Below are 12,425 nucleotides of genomic sequence, written 5' to 3' on the forward strand. Positions count from 1 at the left end.
CTGACATCTCTGTAAGTCACCAACTACATTCTAAGACTTTCACGGGATTTTGCACACTGACTTTGTAGAGCTAAAAGGAAAGAGGGAGAGTTTCCCTGGAAAGAACTAAAAACATTCCTAGGTTCACATACTTCCAACCCCTTCCCAGCTCTTCTCATCCACATTCCAAAATTTCTTTGCCACTCATACATTAAAACAAAATAAATACATCCCATGGATCCAATTCAGAATCCTGTATTGGGAATAAAAAATGCATTTGCCTACCTCAAGTGGTGCAGAGCCTAGTGAAAGAGGGCAATCCTAACAGTAAGCCTACCTCCTCTGTGTGCTTCCAGGTCTCATTTTACAAATTGATTTCAGGCAAGGTCTGTCTTTAATGTAAGTGCAAATAGAGTAGCTTCAGCAGTTAGTGGAAGACTCGATGTGCAACATTCCGCTAGACAGCCTGCGCTGAAGAAAATCTCTGTTGGAGGACAAAGGCTATTATTATGTAATCATTTTTACTATTATTAAATGCTATTTGGTGTGTTCAGAGTGCAAGGCATGAAAATAAGACAAAACACACGAGAGCAAAACATGGTCCAGCACAACAAAATCAGAACCCACTTCCCAGACTCCCAGCCAGAGTGATGCTCAGAAGTAATTGCAAGTACCATGCCAGCCATTGGCGAGGCTCTGCCGCCCCCAGGTGGCTGAAGTCCTTCTCTGACAAAGTCGCTGGTGCTCCTGTTAGGATTTTTAGTGTTAGGATTTTTAGAACTGTGGAGTAGATGGTTGGGTAGGGAGATGGGTGGATTCATTTAGTAAATATTGAACTTCAGCTATTCTTCCAGAATAGTGCCAAGTGCTGTTAGGAAGTGACATTTGAGATCTCAGATCTGAAAATTGCATTGGCATTACATAAGGCAAGGGCTATGATCAGGCTGCCCTGTGCTTTGGTTCCACAATAGTTGGGGAAGTGGCAAAGATTGGGGAAATGACTTACGGTGATGGGGGCAGGACTTCCCAAATATGCTTCATTCTCCAGGGAGACAAACATAACTCTAGCTAACCATAGCCTATGAATTCGAATCCATTGGGTCGGGGCATCTGGGTAGCTTAGTCGGTTAAGTGTCTGACTTTGGCTCAGGTCACGATCTCACAGTTCATGGGTTTGAGCCCTACATTGGGCTCTGTGCTGACAGCTCAGAGCCTGAAGCCTGCTTCAGATGTGTGTCTCCCTCTCTCTCTGCCCCTCCCCTGCTCATGCTCTCTCTCTCCCAAAAATAAATAAACATTTAAAAAAATCCATTGGGTCAACAGGTGAAAGAATACAGAGCAGGTAAATGCAGGCTTCAGATACAACCTAGAAGAAGTATAGGGCAAGTTCTAGGTGGGGGCAGGGAGGGAGAGTAGGCAGAATTCTTTGCCTCACTGAAAAACAAAGTGAGACAGATTAAAAGAACAAGATACCATATTTAATAGGGTTGGTCTTCAAAGATGATGACACCCAGGATTAGTAAGTCATTATACTATTGATGGGTATGGAAGTTGGTACAATCCATTTGACAGAAATTCCACAATTAGGAATTTATTGTTCAGAATTACTTGGAGGGGTATATGGAGAAAAGAGCAGATGATGAGACCAGTGCCATTTGTTTCACCTGGGCTTAAATAATGGCGTCACAGACACTTCAGAGTGAGGAACTCCCTGAAGTTGTCTCTGCAGCTGAGTAACTATTCTTAGTTTCTTTTGGGATTCTGTAAAAGCCTACATAAAAGTCCCAACCTTTTGATTTCCTTTGAACTCAAACATGCATTTATCGAGCAATCCATGAATGCAGGACGTTGGCTGGGCTGGGGAGGGTGCAATGCAGGGATAATTTAGATCTGCTTCTTTGACCTCAAAGACTTTAGTCAAGAGGGTCGACTTGTAAAAATGAAATGCAGCAATTCAATGAAAAATGGCTGTAATAGAACACTGTGGAAATATGGGATAGGGAAAATACAATATAATCTAATTGAGGAAGGGGTGGATTCCTAGCAAACGTGGCATTTGAGCCTTGAAACACAAGTGGATTTTGATAGGTCTGGGAAGTTCAGAGGGAGGGAAGGTTGGTGTCTCTTCCTTTAGGTTGGAAGAGCATGAGCTGTTACGTTAGTATATCTTTATGGGCACCAACAAGGTGCTGTGTGTGATAGAGAAGCATAAGAATCATGATAAAGCGGAGATACAATACATCCCTGAGAAAAAAAATCATATAATAGTAAATGATATTTAACTTAATACTGTGTGATTTAGTTTCAGAACAGTCCACAGAGTCCAGAGGTGAAACAGAGATACAGGCAAAATACTATTTTTGTTTTGTTGTTGTTAGTGAATTAGTCACCTTAAAAATATTTCAGTTAATCAGTAGGAGAAAGTACGAGGCATAAGATATCCATTACTTTTGCTACTGTTTCTCTTCTAAGCTTCTAGATTTTGTAAAAAGTTTTCATTTTTAATTACATGAGAAATTAATATATAATACACTCTTGTTTGGAAAAATTCAAGGGATAAGGAAAAAATTAGAGTAAAGAGAAAAATTCTCCCTTCAAAATCTCTTCTTTCCACCCAATATCATTCCTTTTCCTAGAAGCAAGCACTGTTATCAGCTTGCTGTGTTTTCTTCCAGAAAGATTTCTGGAGTATTCATGTAAATATTTAACTGTGCTATGATTTCACATAAATTGATATGTATTTTTCTGCACTTTAAAAGATATTCAATACCCTATTTTGGATATTTTCCTATGTTAGTACATAGATCATAAAGTACACAGAGTTAAAAGTCATTCTTGGTAACTAAAATTCCACAGTAAGGATATCCTTTGGCTACTTCACCAGGTCCATTTGGGTTTTTTTTTGTTTTTTTAAGCTTATTTACTTAAGTAATCTCTATAGCCAACATGTGGCTTGAACCCACAACCCCAAGACCAAGAGTTGAACGCTCTTCCAACTAAGCCATCCAGGTGCCCTTCAACACATCCATTTGGATGATCCATGAGAGCCGCTAGGGTGTTACCGGATTTATATAAACACACAAAAAAGCAAAAAACAACCCAACCCTGGGTCTAACAAACTGACATCGTATTTGAACCTCTCACTTGCAGCCTTTCACTCAAATTTGGGAGAACAAATCTCTGCAACCACCAAAACCTATCAGGGGGGTTCTGTCTGCAAAGCACAGTCTGTGTTGGGGTGATACCCCCAATCTATAGTTTATGCTCTCCTGTCCTCAGTTTCCTTGGCTTTTGATATTCAAAGTCAAGCATGTCCAATAAAAATACAAACAAAACAGATGAACAGAAACAAAACTTTTCACCTAAGCACCCACTCCTATAAAGGTGGTTTAACTTTCAACTACATCATGAATTGAAAAACAAAATCCAGCCCCTCTTTTGACTTGTCTGTTCAAGATTCTAGCTGTCTTTCACTGAGGCTCATGCATTAAGGTGGAATGAAAGGTAGTGGGGCAAGGAAGCCCAGGGAGGGTGGGACCTCAATTAATAACTCAAATATAATCCACTCCTATGAGAACATTTCCCCCAAATTAGATATACTTTATGAACCCCATTTTAATAGTTGCCCAGTATTCTAACAGTATTTTAGAATGTTCTTTTATAAACAAAATGTACCATTCTCTTATATTTTTTTATTATATTATAGATAATGATCCATTACGGCTATCTTAGGACATATCCCCCTCTGAATTTATGTTATATAACTTATAAAATAGTATTTATATTAAGGGTTGTTACATATTCCAAATTGCTTTCCAAGTAGTTGTAATCATTTGATTCTAGAAGGCTGCTAAGACACTGGTAGAGCACCTCCAAGACTCCCGCACCAACCGTGAAAAAGTTGTCTGTACTAGCTGTCCCTATTTCCTTGGCTCTTGGTCATTCCTCAACTCACATGGTCTGGATTCTGCATAAACCACTCCACTGAAACTGCTTCTGCCAAGGATCCTGTTGCTGATGGAAGTTCTCAGAAGCATGTGACAGCCTTAGACTCTCCCCCTCCAATGAAGCTTTCATTCTCTCCTGGTTTCCCTCTCCCCACTTTCAGTCTTCTTTGCAGGTCCCTCCTCCTCTTTCTAGCCTGCCATGTTTCCTAGGATCTGACTTAGGCCCAGTGGCCTTCAACCCTGAAAGCTCTCCTCAGGCAATCTCACACTTCTCCTCTTCTAGATTTTGACGCCTCCTACACCTCCCTGTTCACCTCAGCTCTCTCTGGGGCCCTGCATCCATCTGCTCACTGGACAGTCCCCGCCAGTAGTAGTTCCAAGCCCATCTCAACAGAACAATGTTGAAACTAAACTTCTCTTCCTCCACCGCCCCTCCCAAACTCCTGTATTCCCCATCTCACACCACATGCCAGGGGCTCCAGCCAGAAACATGAGCATGATCTCCTCCCTCAGTCCTCACATTCAGACAATCTCCCAGTTTTGTCGATTCTAATTAAATCTCTCTCAACTCTGTCCACAGGCCCCATGTCCTCTGCCAGTATGAGTCCAGGTCTCTATCAATCCATGCCAGGATTTCTGGAACAGCCTTCTCACTTGGCTCCCTGCCTCTCAGTCTTGCTTCCTTCCTGCCAACCCATTCCTGACATTGCAAGGAGAGCTTTCTGAAATGCAAATCTAATTATACCTTTCCCAGCTCTGAACCTTGCAGTATTTCCCCATTGCCTCGGAATAAAACCCAGGCCCTTTGCTTCCTGAAGCAGAGATATGGGTGCCTATGGATTTTTTAAATTACCATATGGTAAACTTATTCTTGGTGGTGTACAGTTCTAAGAATTTTAAGTTTTGTTTATTTATTCTTGAGAGAGAGACAGAGAGTGAGTGGGGGGTGAGTGGGGGAGGGGCACAGAGAGAGGGAGAGAGAGAGAGAATCCCAAGCAGGCTCTGCGCTGTCGGCACCAAGCCCTATGTGGGGCTCGAACTCACACATGTGAGATCATGACCTGAGCCGAAACCAAGAGTCGGACTCTTAACCGACTGAGCCACCCAGGCGCCCCAACAGTTCTAAGAATTTTAACACACGTGTAGAATGAGGCCACCACAACTCTCCATCACTCCTCTTCTCTCGTACATACTCTTTTATAGTCACGCCCTCCCCAATCCTAACCCCAGACAACCCACCCATCTATTCGCCATAGCTTGTTTCCATAGTTTGTCTTTTCAAAAAAAAAACCAAAAAAAAAAAAAAACAAAACGGGGGGGGGGCGTCTTTTGAACAAAACAAACCCAAGCCCCTTAAAGTGGCTTTAATGACTACCTAGCTCTCCTCTCTCACTTCCAACATCTGCTTCCTCCCAGTCGCTGCAATTAGACGGAACGATTTCCGGTTCTCTGGGAGTGGGAGCGCCCAGCTGTCTTCACGTGGGGGGACCTCCTCCCCGCCCTTTTGGGTTGGGGAGGGGGGGCTCCTCTGTGCCCACAGTGCCTAGTGCTTCCCCCACTACAGCACTTCCACGCGGCTGCGACTGCCAGGCTACTTGTCCTTGTCTTCCATCACATAGCTCCCTCCAGTCACCGCCACACGCCCAGCTTCCACCGGCCCGCCGAGCTCTGCCACATCCCAGGCCTCGTAGCTCCAGAAGTCGCCCTGGCGTCAAGACATTCGGAGCCGGCGCCCGCCACGGAGCTTGGAAGCCAAAGCGAGCATGCGCACCGGGGCGGGGCAGAACGTTGTGGCCCAGTCTCCTGCGCGCTGGTCCAGGAAGGGGCGGGCCTCGGCCACTCGCGCTCCCCCAAGCCCTCGCTGCGCCTGCGCGCTGGGGACAACCGTTGCAGGGCGCCCACGGCCCTGAGGAGGGACTGTCGCGGCTGACACCCTCTCTTTTCGGCCCTGAGGTACCCGGCCTGGTGGCCGAGGACGTTCCCGTCGCATGGCGGAGTGCTGCGGACGGTGCCCATGAAGTCCTTAGTCCTAGTTGTGCTGTTGCTATGGCTTTCATCCGTGCCTGCCTTTCCGAGTGAGTGACCGACCTGCGGCGGCAGCGACCCAGGGGACAGTCCTGGGGGAAGCTCCCTGCTCCGGGGTCCGCCGGAGACCCGGTCCTGCACTCTTCCCACACCTCACTGCCCGGGGTCCTGGCCTCCGTTGTGGAGGCGTCTCCCTCTCCTACTCGCGCCTTCCTCCGCCGCGACCTGCGCGCCGCCGGTAGCGATGCAGCGGGTCCCAGGCGTCACCCGGGATGCGCCGGGCTGGGCACACTGGGCTGGCGGGTGTGACCTCCTCACCCTTGGCGGATACGTTCCTTGACATTAACCTCGTTCCCCTTGGCCAGAGTCGCTGCGTGTGAGAGCAAGCAGGGGTCTGCAAACTGCTGCCCGTGGGGCCAAGGGGGCCTGTTTTTGTAAGGTCGGCTGGCCAAGAATGGCTTTTACGTTTTTAAAGGTGAATATGAGATATACTCGCTCCTGACTTGTGGAAAACTATGAAACTCCAGTGGCATTGTTGATAAATAAAGTTTTATTGGAACACAGCCATGCGCATTCCTTTATTAATTGTCCATGGCTGCTTTACCGCATTGTTTAACAGCAGAGTTAAGTAGTTGCCACAGAGACGGGATGGCGTGCAAAGCCTAAAATGTTTACTTCGGGCCCTTTACAGAAAAAGTTTGACCCCTGTGGTAAAACACGGAGAGCAGGTGGGTTGTCGTGGCTGTCTAGGACACTCTGTGTCCCCCTATGCCCCCCAACAGTGGATCCTCCAGTGCACAGGATTCAAAACCTCCGTTGAGCAGAATTCTAACTTACGACTTGTTCCTGCCCCTCCCCAATAGCTGAAAACTAGTAAGATCAAGATCAGACGTGCTAAGACTACTATGTTGACGAGGACGAGGACACCTTGAAATATTTAAGTGCATGTCTGATATTCCAGATGTAACTGTGAGGCTCATCCATCTAGTTTAACTGTAGTTCGTTGTAACTTTTATTAATGTTGGGGTTGACCTACCCAAGTAAATAAAGTTTAACAGGTAGGTGTGAAAAAAGTACTAAGGAGCATGCCAGTTATGAAGAACTCTATTTCAGAATTGTTAAAAGGTCTTAGTAAAAAATTAGATTTAAGAAGTGAAAATACAACACAACCTAAATCGTGAATACTGGTGAGAAAAGTTCTGGATAAAGTGCCGTATACCAAAGTCATCCCTTTAAGTACTAGCATTTATGATTGTTAGCTATTTTAAACAAAGATCTTTTGTAAAAATTTTCTTCTTTGCCATAAAGGAACAATATACTGAAGATGATGATATCCTTTCGTGATGTCTGATAGTCATTATAACTAACATCAGTTATTGCATTTTGGTAGCTATAGATCAGTAAGTCGCAACTGACTGACATGTATGGAGACTTTAATTGAAGAGACGTTAATATTGTCACACACCACACTCTGCGATTGCTGGATCCTTAACTCAGTGACATCTCCTGCTTAACTGCATCATTTCATGGCTTGTTCTTTTTTGTATGTGTGCCCTCTTCCCTAAGCTTTCATAAAGCTCGCAGGAAATGAAAAGAAAAAGGAGTGGTATTGTGTTGAAGATACAGATGACACAAGATATAAGGAAAATATATACAGATCACAGAGGATATCTTGGAAAATGTAATTGACTTCTTTTCCACAGGATTGGATTAAGGGATATGTAGAGCAACGTTTACATGGCTACTTTTCTCTGTCTCTCTCATTCTCTTTCTCTTGGTGATTTTAATTCTGTTTATTTATTTTTTGGAGTAAGTACACCAAAAGAAACCAGGCTTATCCTTGTGTTTGGTTTAAATCCAATTTGTATTTTTATTTTATATGGCCACTATTCCAACATTTGTGGGTGAGAGTCATATAAAAAATGCTGTCAGGCCAAAGAAAAGGCACATAGGTTTTTATAAAGAAAAGTACAGTTTTGCCTTTTTTTTCAAGAATACTAAGACAGTTTTGAGGTCATCTTACACAAGTATCATAGCTATTTTATTAAGTAATTACATTTTTTTGAAAACCTCAGTACTTCTTTTAACTGTCCATACCTTTCTAATGTGCCCAACCCAAGTTTAGCTAGTACTAATTTAATCCAAGTTCAGTTTGACATGAGTGAGGCTTGGATTCTTCCACATGCATACACCTCCTGATGGTGCATGCATCACCTTTGTACCATATACTTAAATTTATATACACTCAATTAATTTTCTTGTATCTGATTTTTCCATAGTTTTAGTTTTAAATATTACCAAATTTAAAAATCATACCCCTTTAATGTGTTGGTGGTGTATAACTTGCTTTACTTCTTAATGAGAGTTCTGGTTGCTTTAAAAGAAAATTATAACTTCGAAAGTATCTATAGTTATATATTTAAATATTATTAAAATAAATTATACGATTTGCCTTTTATAATTTTAAGTCACCAAATATTCATAAGCCTGAAGCTACAAACACAAGAATGTGAAATACTAGCTTTTGGGCTCTTTTTCTTTTTTTTTTTTTTAAGTTTATTTATTTTGAGAGAGAGAGTGGTCATGTGTGCTTACACATGTGAGCAGGGGAGGGGGAGAGAGAAAAGAAGAAAGAATCCCAAGCTGTCTCCCAGCTATCAGCAGGGAGCCCCACGCGAGCCTTGATCACATGACCTGAGCCAAAATCCAAGAGTCAGACTCCTAACCAATGAGCCATGCAGGCTCTTTTTTATATCTTATAATTAAATTGTTTTTTTTCCCCTGGTTATCTCTTTGGATCGATCAGCAAAAGTAGAGTTAATGATACAGGATTGTTTCAAGCTAGGATCAGAAAACCTCTTAACTTGCTTCTCTAGATTGGTGTTTAAAGAAGGCTAAATATATAAGTTTTTTTGGCATCTATCTTTGTCCCTAGGAAGGCCTTTGTCCTCATAGACCACAGAAGGCAAAGGAAGTAGTAAAGCAGCAAACAGCAATAATAATTGTTGAAATGTATTGGCAAATAAATTCAAAAGAAAAGCAGATTCCTTTTATTTATTTCAAGTACAATCAAAAGATCAAATTCAGGGGCGCCTGGGTGGCGCAGTCGGTTAAGCGTCCGACTTCAGCCAGGTCACGATCTCGCGGTCCGTGAGTTCGAGCCCCGCATCGGGCTCTGGGCTGATGGCTCAGAGCCTGGAGCCTGTTTCCGATTCTGTGTCTCCCTCTCTCTCTGCCCCTCCCCCGTTCATGCTCTGTCTCTCTCTGTCCCAAAAATAAAAACGTTGAAAAAAAAAATTTTTTTTTAAATTAAAAAAAAAAAAAAAAAAAAGATCAAATTCACTTGGTTCTGGTGATGCAAGTTCACTTTACACTGTTTCAAGGCCCAAGGCTATGGCTCTGGGAGGGTCTCTCAAACCTGTACATGCAATGTTGTGACACACCTCATTAATGTTTATGAGGAGCATGTTATCTAATATGGAATGTCCAGAGGGGAGGCGTAACAGTAGTTGCATTAGGCTGTCCTTCGATGTTTTATCAGAAAAAAATTCCTGTCTTTCTGTTCTTTTGAGCTGTTTTTTGTGTTGTTTTGGTAGGATCTCATGTGTTTTTAAAGACTTCTTGTTTTCTCTTATTAGCTGGTTGTCCCAAGACCACTTTTTATCTTCCCTTCTTTCAGTGGGATCGACCATCCTTCTGAGGAGACATAGGACATAGTATTAGAGACTAAAGTACCTGGGATACATATCAGACTTACATGATGGGGTGATATTGTTATTTACATCATTTTATTGAACAGAACTAGAAGAGATATATTTCAAAGTCATCAGTTTGTTTTGGTTCCAATTAAAATTTAACATTACTCCTGGGATAACTTTCTGATTTTTAACCTTTTACCTGAATTAAATTTGTATCCCTTTTAAAAAATATAATTTGGGGTGCCTGGCTGGCTCAGTTGGTAGAATATGTGACTCTTTGAAAAAAAATTTTTTTTTAACATTTATTTATTTTAACAGAGAAAGAGCATGAGCAGGGGAGGGGCAGAGAGAGAGGGAGACAGAATCTGAAGCAGGCTCCAGGCTCTGAGCTGTCAGCACAGAGCCCAATGTGGGGCTCAAACTCACAGACTGCGAGATCATGACCTGAGCCAAGTCAGACACTCAACTGACTGAGCCACCCAGGTGCCCCAAGAATATGTGACTCTTGATGTCAGGATTGTGAGTTCAAGCCCCATGTTGGGTGTAGGGATTACTTAAAAATGTGTGTGTGTACATAAATATATGACACTTTTTTGGTTATGTGTTGCAGAATAAAGTAACACCCCCCAAATTTATTATTTCTCATGATTCTATGGGTTGACTGGGCTCAGCAGGACAGTTCTGCCCCATAAGGTGGAGTTGAGGTCAGTCATTCAGCTGTATTCAGCTGGAAGCTCAAGTGGGATGAGAACATCCAACATGGCTTCTTATCTTCCAAGGTCTTTCAATACATGATTTCTTATCTTTCAGTAGTCTAGCCCAAATGTCTTTCTACCACGGCAGCTTGCTTCTAAAAGGGAGTTTTACAGGACCCCAGTATGTAAGTTCTTATCAAGCTTAAGCTGTGTCAGACTCACTAATGTCTCTATAGGCCAAGATAGTCACAATGGGCAAGCCCATATTCATTATGGGAAGACACTAACCAAGAACATAAATACCAAGAAGTGCAAAGCCCAAAGTTACAGTTCTTTTTTCTCCCCCAGCCTTATTGAGGTGTAACCGAGAAAACTAATATATTTAAAGTATACCATGTGATGATTTGATATATGTCTATACTGTGAAAGGATTCCCACTATTGAGTTAATTAGTGCATCACCTCACATAATTACCTTTTTGTGTATGTATCAACCATAGTCCCCATGTTATATATGTTATACATTATCGCTTCTCGGCCTTTTGGCTAAGATCAAGTGTATATATGTTATACATTAGATCCTCAGGCCTTACTCATTTTTTTTTTAAATTTTTTTTTCAACGTTTATTTATTTTTTTGGGACAGAGAGAGACAGAGCATGAACGGGGGAGGGGCAGAGAGAGAGGGAGACACAGAATCGGAAACAGGCTCCAGGCTCTGAGCCATCAGCCCAGAGCCTGACGCAGGGCTCGAACTCCCGGACCGCGAGATCGTGACCTGGCTGAAGTCGGACGCTTAACCGACTGCGCCACCCAGGCGCCCCCTTACTCATTTTATAACTGCAAGTTTGTACCCTTTTACCAGACTCTCTCTCTGTTTCCTCCACCCCCAACCCTAAAGTTATATTTCTTTAACTGGAACACTTAATTCATGGGAACATAATTGTTCATTTTACCTGTCAGCAAAAATTTAAATGTGAATTAACAAATTATAGGAAAACTGCTGGATGAATAACAAGATAGAATGTTTCTCTTTGTGACCATTCTTTGAGTGTACCCCACTAATGAAGCACGGTTATTAGAACCTTGATTTGAGTTGGAAGTACTTCATCTTTGTGATTTAAGTTCATTTTAATTTGAAGGTGTTGGTGTGTTAGCTGGCAGTTCTTATGTGATGAAATATTTCAGATATTAATTCTTATTTGCAGCACTTCTGTAGAATAAGGGAAGTCTATTTGTGAGCCCACTTAATGACATGGATGGAAAATAGAAAGAAATTGTTCTCCAAAATTAAGGACATTCAACCAGAGTCTGGTCCACCTATACATGATTCCTTGCTTGGGTCTATATTAAGCTTTATATACATGAGTTCCTTATCAATAAAACCATTCCGTTTTTCATTCTTGTGGTAATAAAAATCCTAGTTATATTTGAACCTTTAAAAAAATGGGCATCCATGATTCTTAGTTAAATTTTGAGTGTGATCACCAGTTTCCCTATCGAGGTTACAGGCCATGGGCAAAGTAAAAACACGTGAGTCCTTAAAGCACAAGGACCAGAGGTATTCCATTGAACTTTAACTTCTTTGTCTTTGTATGAAAGTTAAAAAGTTTACTGAGTTTCCCCCAATTATAAGGAACATTTTACTACTACCTTACCAGGTATGTATTCTTATACCAAACCACACATTTAAAAATTAACAGTATTTTTGGGCTTTAAAGCCTTCATTTTTTAGGGGCACCTCGGTGGCTCAGTCAGTTGAGCTTCCAACTCTTTTTTTTTTTTTTTAATTTTTTTTTTTCAACGTTTATTTATTTTTGGGACAGAGAGAGACAGAGCATGAACGGGGAAGGGGCAGAGAGAGAGGGAGACACAGAATCGGAAACAGGCTCCAGGCTCTGAGCCATCAGCCCAGAGCCTGACGCGGGGCTCGAACTCCCGGACCGCGAGATCGTGACCTGGCTGAAGTCGGACGCTTAACCGACTGCGCCACCCAGGCGCCCCGAGCTTCCAACTCTTGAGTTTGATTCAGGTCATGATCCCCGGGTCGTAGGATAGAGCCCTGCAGCGGGCTCTCTCCTGA

The 12,425-nt window shown here is 42.5% G+C and overlaps 1 protein-coding gene and 1 pseudogene across 2 annotated transcripts in view; both read left to right on the plus strand.

Annotated features, from left to right (window-relative positions):
* The window catches only part of SPESP1 (sperm equatorial segment protein 1), a 64,982-nt gene that overhangs the window by 24,943 nt on the left and 27,614 nt on the right, over positions 1-12,425 (plus strand). Inside the window, exon 1 of one of the 2 annotated variants that reach the window (XM_086711065.1) lies at positions 5,524-6,001. The exons of the other annotated variant lie outside the window; for it this stretch is intronic. Within the exon in view, the coding sequence (XP_086567191.1) occupies positions 5,941-6,001 (61 nt within the window). The 5' untranslated portion in view covers positions 5,524-5,940. Of the gene's footprint in view, positions 1-5,523; positions 6,002-12,425 lie in introns of those variants that run through there. 2 annotated transcript variants of the gene reach the window in all.
* Positions 10,870-10,969, plus strand: LOC112856756 (U2 spliceosomal RNA; annotated as a pseudogene).

This window comes from Puma concolor, chromosome B3, assembly GCF_028749965.1.
Source record: "Puma concolor isolate L17-30 chromosome B3, mPumCon1.1.hap2, whole genome shotgun sequence".
NCBI classification, from domain to species: domain Eukaryota; kingdom Metazoa; phylum Chordata; class Mammalia; order Carnivora; family Felidae; genus Puma; species Puma concolor.